The sequence below is a fragment of the Branchiostoma floridae genome, unplaced genomic scaffold (assembly GCF_000003815.2).
Source record: "Branchiostoma floridae strain S238N-H82 unplaced genomic scaffold, Bfl_VNyyK Sc7u5tJ_247, whole genome shotgun sequence".
Classification (NCBI taxonomy): Eukaryota; Metazoa; Chordata; class Leptocardii; order Amphioxiformes; family Branchiostomatidae; genus Branchiostoma; species Branchiostoma floridae.
In genome coordinates this window covers 35037-56295 of record NW_023365793.1, presented here as the reverse complement: position 1 = coordinate 56295, position 21259 = coordinate 35037, and the positions used below count along the sequence as shown (strand labels likewise).

Here is a 21259-nt window from a genome sequence, read left to right as displayed (position 1 = left end):
GCCAAAACACTCAGATTGTGTAACTCCTGGCTGTAATAAAGCCACAGGCAGCAAGATCTATCAATTTTGCGTTAAGACTTTTAACAAATATGTGTTTAATTACTACGACCACTGAGGTTATGGGCCGTGAGTGAGTGAGTGATGTCTTTCAACAGATGTCACACGTCACATCCGACGTACCAAAACTCCTCACACGTGGCTTATGCATGTATTCACGTCAAGTGCAAGTGCCGTTGTGGTAGGGGTAGTGATGGTGATGGTGTAGGCGTGTGTGTGTGTGTTGTGTGTTGTTATCGAGTACCATCAAGGTCCTTAATCAGATGTAGAATTTGTAATCTGCAGCAAATTAAAGAAAGTGCGACATAAGCCAAAGCCACAAGGTCACTTCTTGTAATTTTCTATGTGTACTGCCTCCCCCAAAACATCGAATGGGCCAGACAAGTTGTGTTTTTCTTCACGTATTCTGGAAACCTTACGGATCGTGCAAACCTTGACACGACTGATGGCAGGCCGATGTTGACATATCAGGTCCATCCCGCCGTGGTTTGTAATTACCTCCACGATAAAATGGAGGTATAGTTTTGAGTGTGTCTGTGTGGGTGTTTGTGTGTGTGTGTGTCTGTGTGTCCGCATATTTGTGGTCATCATAACTTGAGAACCTCTTGATGGACTACGATGAAATTTGGTATGTAGGTAGGGATTGGAAAGACGAAGGTCAAGGTCAATTTTGGGCCCCCTGGTGTGTGACCTTGGTACTGCAGCGCAACTTCCGGTTTTGCTATCTCGGTGTTCTGAACATGCTATGGTCAAGATTTTTAGGTATTAGATAGCTCTTGTGCTCAGGAAAAATTGACGTAACTTTGGGCCCCCTAGCGTCTAGTTTGGGGATAGCAGGGGCATTTTTGTCAAAAACTTCTGACGAGGATAACTCAAGAAGGGAACAACAGATTTTCATGATTTTTGGTATGTAGGTACCTTTGACAATGTTGTACAAGATTAAATACTAATTATGCAAAATAGGAGTACATTTGCATAATTAATTGGGATATTATATCATGGCAGTTTTTTCAAGTCCTGGATGTGATATGGTCTTAACATTTGGCTGGTAGATAGCTTGCAGTGTCATGACAAAGTGGGGCAGGTTTCAGCCCCCTAACATTTAATTTCGGAACTGCAGGGGCGTTTTTGTCAAGACATTCTAAAGAGGATAACTGCAGAATGGATTGATGGATTGGCAAAATATTAGGCATGCGGGTACCTTAGGCAAAGAGGTTTATAATGATATACATGTTATGCAAATGGGGACTAAATTTGCATAATTAATTAGGAAATTGTATAATTCCATTGTTTTCAATAACTGGACTTCAATAAATGTAACACATGTTAATTATGATAGGTTGAATATAAGCAGATACCAAATATGGTAATGAGGAACTTATTTGCATAATTTATGTAAAAATTGCAAAAACTGCTTTATGATCAATAATGGGAATTTTATAATTGTGACATGTGTACGTTAGTCAATGATGAACAATACCATGCATAAATTATGTTAATATGTTAGTCAATTGCATGAAATTTACGAAAGCTCTTAATTTTCATGGAGGTATGAGGTCGCCGAACTCTAGTTAACCATAGTTTTTGAGGGTCATAAGATTAATTTTGAATTGTCATGTTGTTGACATATGTCTGATGTGATCACAACCGTAAGCCAGAAGAGAACTAACGTAGAGATTTGATATAGATATACAAGGACATTACACAGAAATCATATATGGTTATGCATTGTATTTACAAGAATACTCAGCATAAAACTGCAATCACACGCTAAAATCCTTTTAGTCAGTGAGAATTGTATAAGTATAGGTCTTATTTCTTGTTCGTTCAACAGAGGAGATGATTACCTCCATGAAAAAATGGAGGTATAGTTTTGAGTGTCTCTGTCTGTGTGTCTGTGTGTGTGTCTGTGTGTCTATGTGTGTCAGCATATTTGTGGTCAGTATAACTTGAGAACCTCTTGATGGACTACGATGATATTTGGTATGTGGGTAGGGGTTGGGAAGACAAAGGTCAAAGTCAATTTTGGGCCCCCTGGTGTGTGAGCCTGGTACTGCAGCGCAACTTCCGGTTTTGCTATCTCCGTGTTCTGAACATGCTATGGTCAAGATTTTTAAGTATTAGATAGCTCTTGTGGTCAGGAAAAAATGACATAAGTTTGGGCCCCCTAGCGTCTAGTTTTGGGATAGCAGGGGCAATTTGTCAAAAACTTCTGACGAGGATAACTCAAGAAGCGAACAACGGATTTTCATGATTTTTGGTATGTAGGTACCTTAGACAATGTTGTACAAGATAAAATACTAATTATGCACAATAGGAGTACATTTGTATAATTAATGAGAATATTCTATCATAGCAGTTTTTCAATGTATCTCTTGTCCCGTACGTGATATGGTCGTGACATTTGGGTGGTAGATAGCTTTTAGCGTCATGGCAAGGTGGGGCAAGTTTCAGTCCCCTAACATTCAATTGTGGAACTGCAGGGGCGTTTTTGTCAAGACACTCCAAAGAGGATAACTGCAGATAGGAACGGCGGATTGCCTGCATTTTACGTATGCAGGTAGCTTAGGCAAAGATGATTATAATGATATTCATTTTATGCAAATAAGGACTTAATTTGCATAATCAATGAGGAAATTGTATAGTTCCATTGTTTGCAATAACTGGACTTCGATAAATGTAACACTTGTTAATTATAATCGGTGGAACATATGCAGATATCAAATATGCAAATGAGGAACTTTTTTGCATAATTTATTCAAAAATGGCAAAACAACTTAATGATTAATGATTAGAATTGGGAATTTTACTGGTGACATGTGCACTGTACGTTATTCAATGATGAACAACACCATGCATAAATCTTGTTAATGTTAAGTCATTTGCATGAAATAAACAAAAGCTCTAAATATTCATGGAGGTATGAGGTCGCCGAACTCTAGTTATACAAGATTTTCTTATGAAAATGATACTGTAACATCGAAAATTTTACATGTCTCTAAAGCGTTGGAAGGACTGTTTTTACCGATGGCTTATGCAATTTTGCATGCATCAAAATTTCTAACTTGGACAAAGGCATAGTTCTCACAACACTTTTACACCATGCTTTCATATTGCTTTGAGAGTACCACTAGCAAGGATTAGTGAACCGTTCCTTGGCCCCTCTACTCTCTTGTCAGGCTGCCTGATCTGGCCTTGATGGTGAAAGGAAATCCAGATGTTTACTTTTTGGGACCAGGCGCTTGTAGGGGTTTGAAGTATACTTTACACTGTCTTCAGACTGGCAAACACCATCAACGATAGGCCCTTTTGCAGACCAGCATAACTCGAGAGTGCCTACATGAATGACATTGATATTGGTATGTGGGTAGGTCTTGATGAGATCTTGAACCGATTAGATTTTGGGCCCCCTAGCAGCCTTACGGTACTGCAGCAGAACTTCCTGGTTTGATATCTCTAGTTCTGAACATGCTCGAGCTCTGATTTTTGAGTGGTAGACAGCTGTTGATATAAAGTGTAAGTGGAGTAGGTTTGGGCCCCCTAGCGGCTTGTTTTGAAAAAAGCACGACAGGCTTTGAAAGGGAATAATTCAAGAAGGAGTTAACGGATTGTTATGACTTTTGATGTATAGATACCTAAAGTGATGCTTCATATATTGACATGTCAATTTTGCAAATTGGTACCTATTTTGCATAAATTAATTAGGAAATCGTGTAAACACGCTCAGTTCCATTATAGGACCATTGCACCATGTGACATTTGTAACTGAGAATGGGAAAAATATTAACATATACATATTATGCAAAATAAAGACATAATTTGCATAATTAACGAGAAAATGCTATAATGTCATTCTGGTACTTGACGGGTAATTCTTAAGAACGCCTGGATGGATAGTATTGATATTTGGTATGTAGGTAGGTATTGATGAGACCTGGAAACGATTAGCCTCACAACAATAAGACCTACTACAATACTACAATACTACAGGACACTTAGACCATCCGCCATGTCATACACCAGCAGGAACGGCCAACCACAATATCTCCTACGGCAGAACGTTCAGGTCATCCCGTAGGTGGGCAGTGGCGTGCCACACCCTAAAACGGCAAGACCTACTACAATACTACAGGACATCTTAGACCATCCGTTTAATGTCACAACACCAGTGGAACGGTCAACCACAATATCTCCTACGGCAGAAAGGCCGGGTCTTTCCGTACGTAAACAGTGGCGTATCCCGCTAGCCTTACAAGAGCAACACCCACAACAATAACACAGGACACTATAGATTACCCATACATTACGTAGACGGCACGGTCGGGCATTGGCCTCGACAGGCCTCCGCATCCCCGGACGAGTGTTTCGTGATGATGCTGCTTACACATAAACTGCGCGGTCGGACATGGACCCCGACAGGTCCCCGCATCCATAGCTGCGCTTGCCGACGATTTCGTGACATTACCGACGCGTATTATCTTGATGATGCGGCGTACACATAGACGGCGCGATCGGGCATGGACGCCGACAGGCCCCGCACCCCTGACTGCGCTTGCCGGCGATTTCGTGACGCTATCAACGCGTATTATCTTGATGATGAGGCGTACACATGGACGGCGCGATCGGGCATGGACCCCCACAGGTCCCCACATCCCTGGCTGCGCTTGCCGACAATTTCGTGACGTTTTCGACGCGTATTTCGTGTTGATGCGGCGTACACAAAGACTGCGCGATCGGGCATGAACCTCAACAAATAAACAACAGGTCCCCAAGTTCCTGGCTGCGCTTCCGGCGATTTCGTGATGTCTTACATAAAACATCTGCCAACATTACTCCTAAGTAACAGTACGATGATACTATATCTATGTTTAGGTTGCGAAATTGAAATTTGAGGTTAGCAGACGTGTGTCCATTTTTATCAAATCCTCTTATTTTTTGTTTTATTTAGGTTTACTGTTGATTTCTTTTTTTGCAGTAAAGGTAAATGCTTTTATTTTTTTTTTGTAGGCCAGACGAGGTCGTCTGCATAGAATAGACTAGATATATTTTGGTTGTGTTTAATTTAAAACTACCTTACTGGACTGGGAAAAATTGATATATTTTCTCCAGAGCAAATGTAGGTGTTTCTAGTGTTGTTGTTTGACGAAAAGTTAAACCTTTCAAATAATTGTAAGTAACTTTAAACTGCCAGAGTTTCAGCCCAATAAATACTCTAAGTGCCAGGTTATGACCACTGACAACCGAAAAGAACCCGGGTCTCGCACGATGCGCGCACGAAATTGTTACACTGAGACAATATTAGGCCCGATAGCTGATCGCATACATAGTAAAACAGTTTAACAGTGGTATACAGAATTACAATGTATATATTAGATAAAGCCACATCAAGTTAAGTTGTTGTAAGGATTTTCAGAAAAAAAATGAAGCAACATGGCGGTAACATTTTTTAAAAAGCTTGAGACGTCTCGGTTTCGGTAATGGTTCATAAAAAACAAGAAAAAATATTTAAGCTGTCAGCTTGAAAAAAAAAACTACTACTCTACAATACCTGCACCTGCTTGATAATTAGTAAAACTTATTCCCTACTTGAAATAACTTACACTGCAATAATAAATGTACCAAGGAGCTTAAAGCAGTACTTTGACCTAGTTATCGTACTTGAAATCGTTTAATGGTTTCATGTAATTTTATGATGAAAATCTTAAATGATTTTTTTTCACCTTCGAAAAAAATGGGATCTGACGATTCCGATTCCCAATTGGTTATGCAGAGAAGCTATATATCTTGCGTATAACCTGTATGCATCTACGTATGCCGTAAATGCATTTGTGGTATTGAAGTATAGTTGTCATGTATCAAACGTAGATGCATACAGGGTGTACGCAAGATATAAAGTCCATAAAACTTAAATGCGGGACAAATATATGTGTGCACATCAATATCTTATCATTTTCCTTCTGTCCACCGAACAAAAAGCATGCCTCACGTCTGCAAAGTTTGTGATCGGGAGTTTGATCGTGCGTTCAACCTCGAGCGTAATCTGGAAAGAAAACACCGAGACGAGTCAGGTGTTGCTGCGGGAGAAGTCGTCGTTGATGCCGAGACGGGCTCTTACCGGGATCGGAGCGCGATGTTTTTGACGACTCCGATGTGACGTCTGAACACGACAAGGCCACGGTTGGTTCCGAAGAAGGGGGTTCGACGGCGTCACAAGATGAAGATAGCGTCTCAGACGCCGAATCTGTGATGGGTTCCGAGCAGGGAGACTCCACAGCAGAAACCGACAGCGACCAAATAAAGTGGTTCTGAGAGTGATACAGGGACAGATGTGTCTTCCGGGACGGTTTCATCTGATGAAAGTGAACATACCGGCTACGACAGCGGCTACCACAGCGGTGACGAGGAGAAGTGGACACTCTATCGAGACTTGACCATCGCACTACCTCACCAGCCAGGCGACGTTCGTCAAAGCGTCATCAAAGAGACGAAGCGCGCTGGCAAAAAGTTTTATCTAATAGAGTTCGCTGCGTTGCCTCGTTACAGCAACGAGATTGTACACAGCAAGAACTGGGTCTCAGAACAGACATTGATGAAAAAATATGGTTACCTCGTCCTGAAGTAATGTGAGGTCGCCATATCGCCTGCAGTACAACTTTTCTTTCCTAATGTGATACCATGTTTGACATATAGGACGAGATGCACGTTGATTATGAATTCCATGATACATTTTTGATCGACGTCAAATGATAGTAAAGTGTTACCAAACAGCATTACCGCACACTAGTGTCTTTTGTGTTGTTGTATTGATAAATGCTTACCTTATAGACACGTACATGGCAAATACGTATACATTACTTACCAAAATATACTTACTCAGTTATTTACTCCGAAGCAGTTTTATTTACTCCGGAGCAACACGTATAGCTACTCCAAAGCTGCATGTACATATAGGTGGTACATGTTCGTACGTACATGCCAAATATACTTACAACAAATATACTTACTCACTTACTCCGGAGCCTACTTCGGAGCAGTGTTTTTACTCCGGAGCAGATTTTTTACTCCGGAGCAGTGTTGTTACTCCGGAGCAACGCGTATAACTACCCCAACGCAATGGTTCATTGTATGTACATATAGATGGTACATATTAGTACGTACATGACAAATATACTTACTTACAACAAATATACTTACTCACTTACTCCGGAGCATACTCTGGAGCAGTGTTTTTACTCCGGAGCAGATTTTTCTTACTCCGGAGCAGTGTTTTTACTCCGGAGCAACACGTATAGTTACTCCAAAGCAATGTTTCACTGCATGCACATATAGATGGTATATGTTCGTACGTACATGACAAATATACATACTTACAACAAATATACTTACTCACATACTCCGGAGCATACTCCGGAGCAGTTTTCTTTTACTCCGGAGCAGTTTATTTTACTCCGGAGCAGTTTTTTTTTACTCCGAAGCAGTTTTTTTTACTCCGGAGTAATACATATAGCTACTCCAAAGCAATGATTTACTGCATGTACATATATATGTCATATGTTCGTACGTACATGACAAATATACTAACTTATTACAACACATATACTTACTCATTTACGCCGGAGCATATTCCGGAGCAGTTTTATTTTACTCCTGAGCAATGTTTTTACTCCGGTGCAACACGTATAGCTACTCCAAAGCAATGATTCACTGCATGTACATATAGATGGTATATGCTCGTACGTACCTGACTCAGCGTACACCTACTATACTACTGAAGGCGTATGGCTGAAATATCCTGTATTTGCTCTCAAGTGTCGGTCTTTTTAGTTGGTGTTAATTCCATGTTACGTATCTTCTGACAACTAGTAAACAGTGGTTAATGACATGTCAAGACCAGTCAGACTAATTTTAAAACACGTCTGAAAACCATGTCCTAACTTTGTTCTAGTCATATTTACCAGTTGATAACATATTCCTAACGTAACTTACACTCTTTTTAATCTACTCTCAACCATCCTGACTTCTAGCCATAGACTATAGAGTCGTTCTCATTTAAATGAAGAAATGCTGTCGCCTGACTTTACGCCCTGACATTGAGCAAATTATAGAGAACATCACTGGTTCATTAATTATTCCACAGCCCCTGTAATGTTTTACAAAAGCTGCACAACAACATTCGTATTGGTTAATGGATTAGAAGATTATTATAGCCACGGGTGGGATTCACTCCCTAAAAGTGGTTGTCGCCTGAGAAGAAAGAAAGAATTCAAATAGTAGCCAAAAATGTGACAACTCAGTTCCCAGAATTATTATTCGCAGGCCCTCTGACCCATCACGTCAGATCGCTACTATCACTGATCTTGAAGGCTGTGTGAGGTGGTTTATGCCTGTCGCCAGATTCTGTAATAAACGTTACCACCATGAGTACGATGGTTGCTACGGTTATGTTATCCACCTATAAGACTAGAAATCACCGTTTTAGTGACGCTGTACAGTTTTTCTGACTTTCTAAAGAAGCAGAAGGGTTGCTGACTACTAGTATCATCTTTGTCGTTGTTGACCTCCACTTCTAAGTCCTATAAGTCTAAATTTGTCAAACTTCTGAAAATTGATGTCAAGAATAGTTTAGGAAAACTCACCAAATTTGGTGGCTCTAGCGTAAGCCGTTCTGGCGTTATAGGACATCAAAAATAGCGCGGGCCTCAAAAGCCCCCCCCCGGTCTGAATATTGGTTATATTAATTAAGCCGGCTTTACAATTCATGCGAACGCCGGCCAAAAATTTGTAGATCGGTCAGAGCTCGCGGAATCTCAACATCGCCCGAGCATCGGCTGTATTATTTTTTTAACAATATGCTTCGTCACAAATTAGACGGGGCTCGGTGTTTCACGGAAAGTTCAAGTGGTTGTCCTTTATGCTTTTTGTATGCACAACTGATATCACGTGGGGGTTTAAATCCAAACGGATGAGCTTTAAAAAGTCACCCGAAGCTCTAGTTATACTCCGGCCGAAAATGTCCATATGGAGCTCGCCGACAATTCGGCCGAGCTAATTCTTGATTTGTAAAGGGGGCTTTACAACACTCACAGTTTCTGATGTCTATGGATTTCAAAATAGATATTACTAGTTTGTGTCAATGTCTGAACATTACAATTTTTATAACGCAGTAACAAGCTCCCTATCTACGGGTGCTAAAGGTGCTTTCTTCTTGATTATCTTTATGTCATGAGCATGCATGCAACTATTATGCATGGAACGAATGCAGTAGAAACCCTATCAAGGATATATGTACCCTGGTATTCACTTGCATCGACCGCGCATGTTAGAAACCGGGTACTCCTGTCCACCAACAAGACAATGCTATGGAGTGCCTCCCGCTTCCGCTTTGACTGAAATTATAACGCCCATACTGCAACTATATCCGCCCCTCCTCAAACCACTCTTCCCAGTGGATGTAGCAAGTGACATTAGTTTGGGCCTCCTAGCGTCTAGTTTTGGGATAGCAGGGGCATTTTTGTCAAAAGCTTCTGAAGACTCAGAAAAGGAACGACGGATTTCATGATTTTTGGTATGTGGATACCTTAGATAATGTTGTACAAAATGAATACTAATTCTGCAAAATAGACTTACATTTGTATAATTTTTGATAGTATTCTATCATAGCAGTTTTTTACTATGTATCTCTTGTCCAGGACGGGATATGGTCTTGAAATTTAGCTAGTAGATAGTTTGCAGTGTCATGACAAAGTGGAGTAGGTTTTAGCCTCCTAACATTTACTTTCGGAACTGCAAGGGCGATTTTGATAGGTCATTACAAAGAGGATAACTGCAGAAAGGATTGACGGATTGGCATCATTTTAGGCATGCAGGTAGCTTGGGCAAAGATGTTAATAATGTTATGCATGTTATACAAATGAGAACTTGATTTTCATAATTTATGAGGAAATTGTATAATTCCATTGTTTGCAACAGTTGGACTATAAAATGTAACACTTGTTAATAATGAAAGGTGGAATATAAGCAGAATCCTAATATGGTAATGGCAACCTATTTGCATAATTTATGTAAAAAATGCAAATTGCTTTATTTATGGTAATTTTTTAATTGTTACATGTCTACGTTTGTCAATGATGAACAACACCATGCATAAATTACGTTAATGTGTTAGTCAGTTGCATGAAATTTACTAAAGCTCTAAATATTTCATGGAGGTATGAGGTCACCGAGCTCTAGTAATTCTCAAAACAGACATTAGGTTGCCGTGAAGGAAGCGAGCTGGTAGATTCTGACGACTTGGACAAGAACTATTAACCACGAAAATCCATCCAAAACCTTTTAAGTTATTACGCCACCCAGCCCCCCTCCGCTCAAAAATCATTACTGCTTACTTATCATTCCCGAGTCAACAATGGTTATCTGAAGTTCGGGAGCAGAGCAATTTTAAAACACTATCTAACGAATTTAACTAGTAGATGCCACATTCCGATCGCTTTCTAATCTACCCCTTACCATCCTGACCTTTAGCAGTAGACCACCAAGTCAATTTTGATTGCTAACCAAACACAAACCAGCCAACTTAGTTAAGACCTTCCGTCCACAACCAAATGTTTGCAAAATGCAACAGACATTTTGTTGACACAGCCGCGAACGCCAGCCAAATGTTCCAAACACCAGCCAACCATAACCGCCATGCTCCCCAAATCAACCCTTATTGTTGAGGGAAGTTCGGGAGTTAAAATTTGCTATACGCAACTGCGGAATAAGACACTTAAGCTTATTGCCAATCTCGTTTGTTAAGTACAAATACATAGGATAGCCAGGTAAACTATTACTAGATTTGTTATATCTTGACGTGAAAAATCCCGTACGCTTGCGCCCTCTAATACATTATTCTTGAACTACAGCTTCATAAAACATTGTAATCGTTATATGCCCAGCTATAGCACATCAAATTCTCTCTTTAGAAATGTTGAAGTTATTATCTTGGAAAAGTGGACAGGTTGCTATTTACGCCGTTTGGCCAATGTTCATGACACCAATCAGTGTTTTGTCATCTTCCTTAATTTCTCATCGATTCGTATTTTACAACATCTCATGTTTCATTTATTTTACAACATCTCACGATTCTTGTTTTTTAAGGATTTTACATTGTATATGTCTAACCTTTGCAAGGGTGTGTCGCATAAAAATATCAAATTTAGACGATAAGATTTATTTTGTTACAATTTTAGAGGCCTTGGGGCGTACAAGATACCCTATGTTTTATTCTCTTTGAAACGTACTGTGCATCCGTTATCACCAAAAGTTCCAGTCGGATCCATAGTCGAGAAGTGCTGTTACCGAGACAACCCGAAAATACCGTATATACGACAGTCCAGAGCACACGTTATCAAATATGTATAAGTTAAAATATCATTTACGTTCACAGCAACCGACTTTAACAACTAACTGTAAGTGTATACCAACAATAAAATGAGTTTTGCTTCACTACTTGTTAAACTATTTTCTGGGGTTTGGTCTTCTGAAAGCACGTGTTCAACACAGGTGTCAAATTGGTAACGTTACGGTTAAAATTCTGCCGGAGCCCTCCCAAGCTCCCAGCAACACCAGCATGACGCTTGCCTATGAAGCACGACCAACTTGTCAAAATTCGGAGAAATATCGTGCGGTTATTGCACGAAGCCCGAAGGAGTCTGGCGTTCATGAGGCCAAAGAGCTCGGGCGATATAAGTCCGATTGCCACCCGAGTATTGGCCAAGTCTTGATACCCGCCTAAAATTATACACGATCTTCGGACGTACTTCGCGATCGCAGGAAGGTCGGCTGATTTTAAGATCTTTAGATGGTCTTGCGTATTTTTTGCCCAAGATCTGTTCCCCTCACATATAAGCGAGCCTCGTGCAATCGACGGTGAATAAATCTATGATAATGAACCTCCCATGACCTCTTGCACGCGGACAAGGGAACACAAAACGTTCCTCAAAAAGCGCAAGAGATCAATAAATGTTGATTATTTTGTTGTCGGAATCTTTTTAACCAATGAATGGAATGCGCGGGCATAATAGAAATGACACAAGAAAGGAAAGTGTGTCACAAAGCCAGCCTACATACTGCCACAGGGGCCACAATGTTAGAATTACCGTCACATTCCCAGAAATTCAATATTTGTAAACATTTGGAAGTCGGGTGAACGTCAGACGAACGTCGCCCGACTAACGGGCGTTCGCCATCCGATTTGCGTTCGATGATTAATAACTATGTCTGTGCTCGCCTATCGGTCTTCAATCGTTGGATTGACGCAAGACTATTGACCGATACCCTTGCGAGGTACGCACGATTTACACGCACGATCTGCGACTCGGTAACAAGCTCTGCGATCTCGGAGATCTCCTGCGACTTGTCGCTTATGCTAAGAACATGTTTCGCTGCACCGCGACCGTCGTAAGACTCCTGAAAATTGCCGGCGATCCCTAAAAATCGCAAGATGATCGTGAGAACACCGGACGTCTTACTCACGAAAATGTCATTTAGAGCTCGTAAACTAGTCTTCCGATCGAATCGCGCCTAATGTGAGGCGGGTATAACCATTGCTCCTGTCGAGCTGCAGGCAACTCAATGATGAGCTCTCCGAACAGTCACCGCTCTGGCCTCGCTGAAATCAAGCTCAGCTCCAACTGCCCCTCAAACGCACGCCAGACAAGCTACTAAAATCGCTCGAGGCCCGCATAATCAAAACCCCGACAAGGCGGCCGCGCTGAATTCCAGATTAGTAAAGGGGGCTTTATAACACTCCACCCGAGAGAAGTGACAGTTTTTTTTATCTCTGTGGTTTTCAAAATTGATATTACCAGACCAAGTGTGTATCACTGTCTGAACATTTCGCTTTGTTGTTATACACTTTGCATAAAGTAGTGATAGAGGGTTGATGATAAATGGAAATGGAGCCGCTGACCTTTTCGTAATACTACTGCCTTTTTAAACAGACTCGCAACAATATTAGAAATTCAATTTTAGAACGAATTCTGGGACACAGCAGGCACAGAACAAGTCACCGCTATGCGAAATATGTACATGAAGAGTCTTTATCGGTAATCACATCATTTTCTATCTAAAAATCTGACTATCTGACTTCATTTGTACTCAGAGGCGATTGTTGAAAAAAGAAGCTCATTGCTTACAATATTGCATGCAATACATAAATAAAGATTTGGAAATACAATAAATGTTCTCAAAATCTTATAGATGAAATTATTGGATGGACGAGGCAGTTAGATAAGTATGGCGCAATTTGTCAAAAAGTAGACAGATATTTTGCCCACCTGTTCCAAGAAGAACTTGGAAAGTCAGCACGAAGAGAACAAAGACCCCCATGATGATCGGTCTTCAGTGCTAACTACTTGCCGGCTTTGCGACTCATATTTATAGTCGCGCATGTAAAGTTATTTTTAACTGTTTTTCTTTTCTTCTTGGAAGAGAAGAACATGTTTACGTGCAGAGCAGCTGCTTTATTCTCACGAATAAATACACCCATTGCAATTGGTCTATTCTGTTTGCCAATTCTACCTGCAGTATCCATGCTTACAATATACAATGTAGTCCATCTAAATTGCAATATTTCTAATGAACGTGTGGTAATGAAATGTGGATGAAATGTCAGAGGTTCTTTATTGTTATAATTGATACAATAAATCAGATACGACAAGCTAAGGAGGCATGGCACTGTACCATGCAAAATTGCAGTACTGATCATGCTTCGGTAACGTTTGTCTGTAAAATCATAACTAAGTACATGTATCAATAAAAGACCACTCTTAAGCCATATAATGTTATTAGATGTATAAAGAAAACCCACTGTATCAGCCATATTTTTCTTGCACAGTTTCCTTGTAAATCGTCAAAAAAATCCCGGGCCAATAGCGACGGATGGTGCGGTGTAAGTGGCGCAAGAAGTACCTAAATTGTATCGAGTGAAAGAAAAAGCACTCATGTATCGAGAGTGCTACCTTCTCTTCTCACGTCTTAGTATAGCTCCCGTACAAGTGCCTGGATGCACAGGACTGACACCAGTGTGAACGCCTTTCGCCCAAGTAATGACTTTTGAGGCACTGGTAATAGAAATACATATCTTCATTGAGCCACGTGTATTTGTGCATTCACTCACTATTTTTCGATGACTCGGATGAAATTCGGCCACTTGCCTTCTAACCCTAAAACACAAGATAGTTCCAACCAATTATACAACTCTGACAGCCTCTTTTTTAGCAAATCTGTCTAAAAGGGCCTTCTGTAGACGAAGAGTTTGAACTAGCCCCAATACATATGAGCTCAAGATGTTCGGACACCCGCCATTAATTCATTAGTAAGAATTTTTACAAGGTCAATGTAACAGAGTGTTGCATTGGTATCTTTTTTTCACATGCATTTACTTCTGGTAATCAAACCAACGAGCGCTCTCCACTTTCTCTCCGATCGAAATTATTCTCACCAGCCTTGTCAATTTAGCCTGCATGGGATAAATTACTTCGCTACTGATGGTCTGAATTTGTGGGACTATTTACACTGGGTAAGAAAATCTTTTTGTATCGAGAGACACTGTGAGGTTTTACAGTTTATAATACTGACTATAAGTACATACCTTACCTTCATACCCTGAAGTATTCACACGGTATGTTAACCTTGATAATTCACACTACAGACTGAATTACATCAGGATACCAAATAAATGGAAAACAATTTAAACGGTCATGGAAATATAGAATAAAGTAAGGTTTAAAAAACTGTTAAACGCTGTGTCAAACAAGTATCGGACTATAGGGATGTCAGAACAAAGGTCAGAAACACACCAAGCACTTCTTTCACCCCATAGACACTTAAGTGTACGGTGATAGTGAGACCCACGCCTGCATAGCTAGCGCCCAAATGTACGGTGATAGTGAGACCCGCGCCTGCATAGCGATCGCCCAAGTGTACGGTGATAGTAAGACCCACGCCTGCATGACGAGCGCCCAAGTGTACGGTGATAGTGAGACCCGCGCCTGCATGACGAGCGCCCAAGTGTACGGTGATAGTAAGACCCGCGCCTGCATGACTAGCGCCCAAATGTACGGTGCTAGTAAGACCCGCGCCTGCATGACTAGCGCCCAAATGTACGGTGCTAGTAAGACCCACGCCTGCATGACGAGTGCCCAAGTGTACGGTGCTAGTAAGACCCACGCCTGCATAGCTAGCGCCCAAATGTACGGTGATAGTGAGACCCACGCCTGCATAGCTAGCGCCCAAATGTACGGTGCTAGTAAGACCCACGCCTGCATGACGAGCGCCCAAGTGTACGTGCTAGTAAGACCCACGCCTGCTGACTCTTACTGAAACCCTGGCTTGGGAAAATATCTGGAGATGGTTAAGCACACAGACCTGTATAGACACTAGGTTAGCAGAGTTAAACTACAAACTATTACACCGAATATTACCATGTGCACACAATCTGCACAAATGGGGTATCAAAGATGAAACGGGACACATATATGATGCAACATGTACACTATGTAGCAGTGGAAGCATAGAAGATTGTGAGCATATGTTCTTTAAATGTGAAAGACTGTGTAATTTCTGGGAATTAGTTAACACATTTGTACCCTTGCCCAACATAAAAATTACTTTGCAAGAGATTTTATTTGGAAAAATTGATCATTTGATAACTGCTAAAGACCAGAAAAATAGAACCTTTACTGTTACTGTGGCTTTATGGACAATCTTTAAAACTTGGATCTGGCATAGAAAAGACCCACACCTGTGCATGCTTGCATAGCGAGCGCCCAAGTGTACGGTGATAGTGCTTTAGCCCTCCTTAAAGTAGCCACATATAAATGTTACATGAATTTTGATAAGATCTAAATGATTTAGTAAAAAGGCGGTTTCATAGGGAATCTTTGCAGCCTTGTTGTTCAAACACAGCGGACACTTTAAGCCCCCTCCCGTCGACATGGGTTAGTGTGAATCCGAACCTGAGTCATCAATATTCTTAGAACAAAAACAAAGTAACGTTTTGTGTGTCGGCCCTATCAACGGCACAACACATGAGTCATCTATAAATACAGAACTTTATTTCTCCATTCTTATCTGTTTGGTAATAATATCCTTTGTACAACGTTGGGGGCTTAACGTAATGTCAACATAACGTGAGTTCTGTTGCCAACTTCCCTAGGTAGAAAGATATGCAAACAGGTTAAACTAAGCAATACATATTCATCAGAAACACTTTGCCCCTCACGCCACAGACCCATTGAAGTGTTTTCAAACGCAGTCAATGGTTGTCATGGTTTCATGACCTATGCGTGCACCTCTTTGCTGGGTGTAAACGGACCAAGTTAATTTTTATCTAGACTAGAGAACAGTGCTGTGACTCAACTGGGACCATTTGGGACCTACACTAAGAAAATGGCTGTTCTGTTTTGCATCGTAGTTACACTGTTAACTGTCACAGGTGCGTCTGATTATATCTATATATATCATGTTAGTAGATATAACATTATGTAATTGAAAACATTGTAATAATATGGCAGGTTTTATTGCTTGATACAATACATGTAGGCAAGGTGCTGTATCTCTAAACATACATATGTTTATGATGTGACCTCAACTTGACATGAATTACTAAACGAATAAGGTAACAAAACTGTTTCCATAACTCGTTCCAATATATAATGACCATAAAAAAGGACAAATGAAGATTAACATATTGCTTCATTATATTAAACCAGCTGTGCATCAAGCTAACCTTCCGCTAACATCTGTCCATAAACTATGCTACAGATCTGCTACTTGCTGCTACTCCCAGTCCAGACCCATGTGATTCTCAGCAGCACACAGTACTGAACGAACCCCTCAGAAGTGTTGGTCATGTCTACCAGACAAACCAAGCTCCTATCTGTGACCGTAATCTAGCTTACGGTTGGTACAGATTCGACAGTCCTGCAGGTAAGAGCCAGTACACATATATCCCTTGACCTTTCTTCTAAAATGTCTTGTCAGGTTTTTCTTCATAAAAAGTTGAAATATATTGGCCATCTCTTTTTTGTCCCAATCAGTTTTCAGCAGGCATTTACATCGATATATGTCTGAGATACACAAATAATAAATATTTTGACAGAACATATAGAATATCTTGTAGGAACATGGAAACGTTTATTGTAGAAAGGTGATAGGTTCGTAGAAGGGCAGGAATGTGGGTAAAAGTCTCCGTCCCAAAAAGCATTTTAACTATATAGTCCTTGCCTCTAGTAAGATAACGCGACTGTCCGACCCAAAAAGACGTGCATTTAGCAGAGGTGGTAATGCATAAGCAATACATTGGTACAAGATAGACACATTAGAAGTTTCTTTTCACTACGCAATAATGTAATTTTTATATTATCTTCCCAGGCAATGAGATCCCCCTGACATGTCCCCCCGCCAACCGATGCGGCACACACACCACAGTTTGGCTCAACCTGACCTCCAACCCTTCAGCTAACGACGGGATCGTCGTGACTAACGGCTGTGCCCATTTTGTTTCACCTGGTGTGACTGACGACTGTTGTGCCTGGAGAACTAACGTGGCCGTGAAAAACTGCAGCAGCTACCTGGTGTACGCGCTGGGACACACACGGCACCAGTGTGCTTACGCCTTCTGTGCTGGTGAGTTGAACCTATCAATCTAAAATTGGGCTTGCAATTTATTTGAACACTAGTTTTTAATGCAGATATGAAGAGTTGATCTTTCTTTCAATAACATGCACATGCTTTATTCATTGGCTCTCAATGAAGCAACAGCACTTTGGCGTGGGAAATACCTTTATAATCTAAGATTCTTTTATACTGATAAAACATTAGATGTGAAAACTATGGTAGGCATGTTTCTAATTGAGAAACGCGTCTACGTTTTACATGCTACAATTATGGACAATACATATCATTCAAAATGTATACGAAAGGATTCACAAATAAACACGAAATATTAACGTTTGTCTTCAGGCACGGAGGTCCCATGTCCTGAAGGGTACGGATCACCCAACTCTGACTACACTCCTGGTTGCGAAGGTATGGTAATACTATTTCAATATTGTAACATTGTTTCCAGACTTTTACTTGAATGTGTGTGCGTTTGTTTGTCTGTTTGTGTGCCCGTGCGTTTGTTTGCATGTGTTTGATTGTCTTTGTGTTTATGTCTACGTGCCTTTGTGTGCCTTGATAAAGCACATTGTCGCAACGTGAACGGAGGGACTGTATACCCCGTGTCTATGCATCTAGTAGGCTTTAAATTGTCTTATACGTCTTTTTGATATATCCCACCATAAAGTAACAGCACTGACTGATTGCCTTTATGGTATGTGTTATATGATGTTCATCTGACACTAACATATAAAAGCATGTAATTCTATATAACTACAGACGTTTTTTTACCTTTTAACATTTACCTCATGTTGACTTTGAATAGCCATTTGACAGTAGTTGTCAATAAATGTTCAGTTCTAGTAAAACATACCTTTGCCTAAAGAACAACTGCCGTATATTAATACCCCTTATGTCTAACTCTTACAGACATCGACGAGTGTGCTACCGGCACGAGTGGATGTAGCCAACTTTGTGAAAACACAGACGGAAGTTACTACTGTAGATGTAATGATGGCTACCATCTGGGCCCTGACAACCACACATGTACAGGTAAGATTAATTAACCCAGATACAATGGATCGTTTGGCTGCTCATTGGTTCCTGATTTGTTCCTGTATGTCGTTGTGACAAATACACGTACCTGTCTAGTTGAAATAAAGAAGGCTGACAAAATGGGTTGAACAGTGACATAAAGTAGCTCTGGCCACTTAGAAAAGTTACAAAAAGGTAATTTTTTGAATGCAGAGTGTTTACAAATTCACAGCCAAGCATGACATAGCTACGCCTACACCATTGAAAACTCATTGTTTATTTTTGTAGAATACGCAAGTCGGCATAGCATAACATAAACATATGATAACTTTTTAATGTTACATTTTTTTCTTCGTTCTGATCATTTTGAGCTGTTTTATTTTTCGTCTTTTCAAACGTTTTGAATAGTCGCGACTCGACTCTGTTAATCCTCTTTATGATGCTGGAGTTACCTTATGCGAGTAACGGAAAATGACTTAATTTGGGAACCATACAAACTCCATGTTAGCCTTTTGTATTTCAATATGTTTTCCTCGATTGAACCAGTCTGAGCAGCATTAAACATATCCACTGACTAAATGTATTTTTTGTATTGCTTAAGTTAATAAAGAAGATAATGTTAGTTTGACTCACTAGAGTTTTCAAAAGCAAATATCTCTTCCTGTTTTGTTCATGCATTTTTGCATAAACATTAGACAATAATGAGTGTGAAGGTGCAGCCGGTATCTGTGCTGGCATCAATTCCAACTGCGTCAACGTTCCCGGTGGATACAGCTGTAATTGTGAGTGTTTGTCTTAAATACAGATGTACAAAGTTTAATAGCACATGAAGTTATCGCCACATTTCGAATTCTACATAAAAAGCAGGTAATTTTAGGCCCATTTGTGATTTTATTTACACGATAACCACATTTCAGGCTTTTATTGTTAAACAAACCTGTTAGGCAATAATTTTTGGTGAGTTAAAAGCAAAAGACTCCTATTTTCTATTTAATCAATTGTTTAAATCAAAAGCCAGTAAATTAGAAACATATGTTATAAGGCTCAAGCAACACAGTAAATATTAGATGTCAATTTCTTGCAAGTTTTCTTTCAATAATTCATAGTTTGTGACGCCGTTATTGCACTATCATAGAATTTCGTCTTAGGTTTTCCTATTTGGTAAACTGGCTGCTATTTTACTTTTCAATGCGTTTTTTAATTCAAGTCCAATAATGACCAGATATAAAAGCATTGAATTTTTGTCGTTGTATCCAATATGCTTAATCAATCACCATTGTCAAAATGGCCACATCCTCGTGCATATCCTACAAATTAAAAGAAAAATATCAGCTTAACAAAAACATCAGGAACAGAATAATTAAATTTGACCTTGAATCATAATTTTGTTAACCATGATGTAGGCCTATTTTCATCAAATGAGTAGTAAGTAAATAGATATTTTTTCATATTTGAATAACAACAAAAGTGCTTGTTTCTCTTGGCAACATATAAAAATTCTATGAACGTAACTGCTGGGGTATTGCCTACCTGCCTTAATTATTAGGTCAGAGACTGGCCCATTTCCTCTCTCCGCTAGGTTTTTTCCACGTCGCTCGGTCCTGTGTTCTCGTTTCCGCTGTCTTAGACTCAGCAGTCTTTTTCTATACACCAAATGAACGTCTATACATGTATATTGCGCATTGGGTATTTAAGGTGGTTAAGCCAAGATTCTGACCAAAGCCCTTAAAACAATCAACTTGAAATCCATACTGTGTTAGTGTTCTCCTCAAACTCCTTGATAGGATAATCAGTAAATCCCTATGCCTTATTTCTACCTACAGTACCATGGTGGATTATTCTACTGTCAGTGTTGGCCGGGATCGTAGTGATTATCCTGATCATCGTCTCCGCTTTGTGCATCTTAAAGCATGGTCGAAAAGGGTAATTGCATTTACCTATTCGTGTTTTTATCTGGATGTCACTTTTACTGCTTTAGTTTCATTTGTTTTACCCTTGTTGACTTATTTACGAGTTTCAAAAATGTACCATATTGCAGTGAAATTGTGATAGGTTTTAGCTTGCGTTCTGATTCTTTATTTTTCACATGTGCAACATTAAACTAAAACAAGGAAGCTAAAAATATTGGCAAGCATATGTTTGATTTTTACATATGTTCATTATATTTGCAGTTCTACCATCCTCTAGCTAGTTATAGTTTGATGCTACTATATAACTAAGAAATCATTCTAGTATTTCAATATTCAATTTAAAAGTATTTTAATTGTTTGCATTTTTTTTTTCAGAAAAAGACAGGTGTCGGAATCAGAACTTAAAAAGTATTAGACAATAGCCGACATAGGCTACAATGGACACTAGAAAAGCTTCAAAACAATGAACATGATCATAGAAGGTCCGAAATTTAGTCAGTGGCTAACAATGTTTATGGACCTTTCTGCATCATAATGGCACGGGTGTGAAAATAAAGTTTGCATTCGAGTCTGTTCGTAAACATATGCTTTGTATTCACAAACAATTGTAAATA

The 21259-nt window shown here is 39.9% G+C and overlaps 1 protein-coding gene across 1 annotated transcript; it reads left to right on the top strand.

The window, feature by feature from the left end:
- The first annotated feature begins 17070 nt into the window (after nucleotides 1–17070).
- Nucleotides 17071–20662, top strand: LOC118408620 (oncoprotein-induced transcript 3 protein-like). Its single transcript, XM_035809438.1, has 5 exons — nucleotides 17071–17077; nucleotides 17473–17727; nucleotides 18064–18129; nucleotides 18631–18753; nucleotides 20559–20662. Exons 1-5 carry the CDS (start codon nucleotides 17071–17073, stop codon nucleotides 20660–20662), a joined length of 555 nt encoding a protein of 184 aa, XP_035665331.1.
- The last annotated feature ends 597 nt before the right edge of the window (nucleotides 20663–21259 follow it).

Excerpts from the sequence above, each read along its gene's own strand:
- LOC118408620 (XM_035809438.1), top strand. Across the intron at positions 18,130-18,630 it reads CTACACTCCTGGTTGCGAAG|ACATCGACGAGTGTGCTACC; the intron begins GTATGGTAATAC and ends TAACTCTTACAG. Across the intron at positions 18,754-20,558 it reads TGACAACCACACATGTACAG|TACCATGGTGGATTATTCTA; the intron begins GTAAGATTAATT and ends TTCTACCTACAG.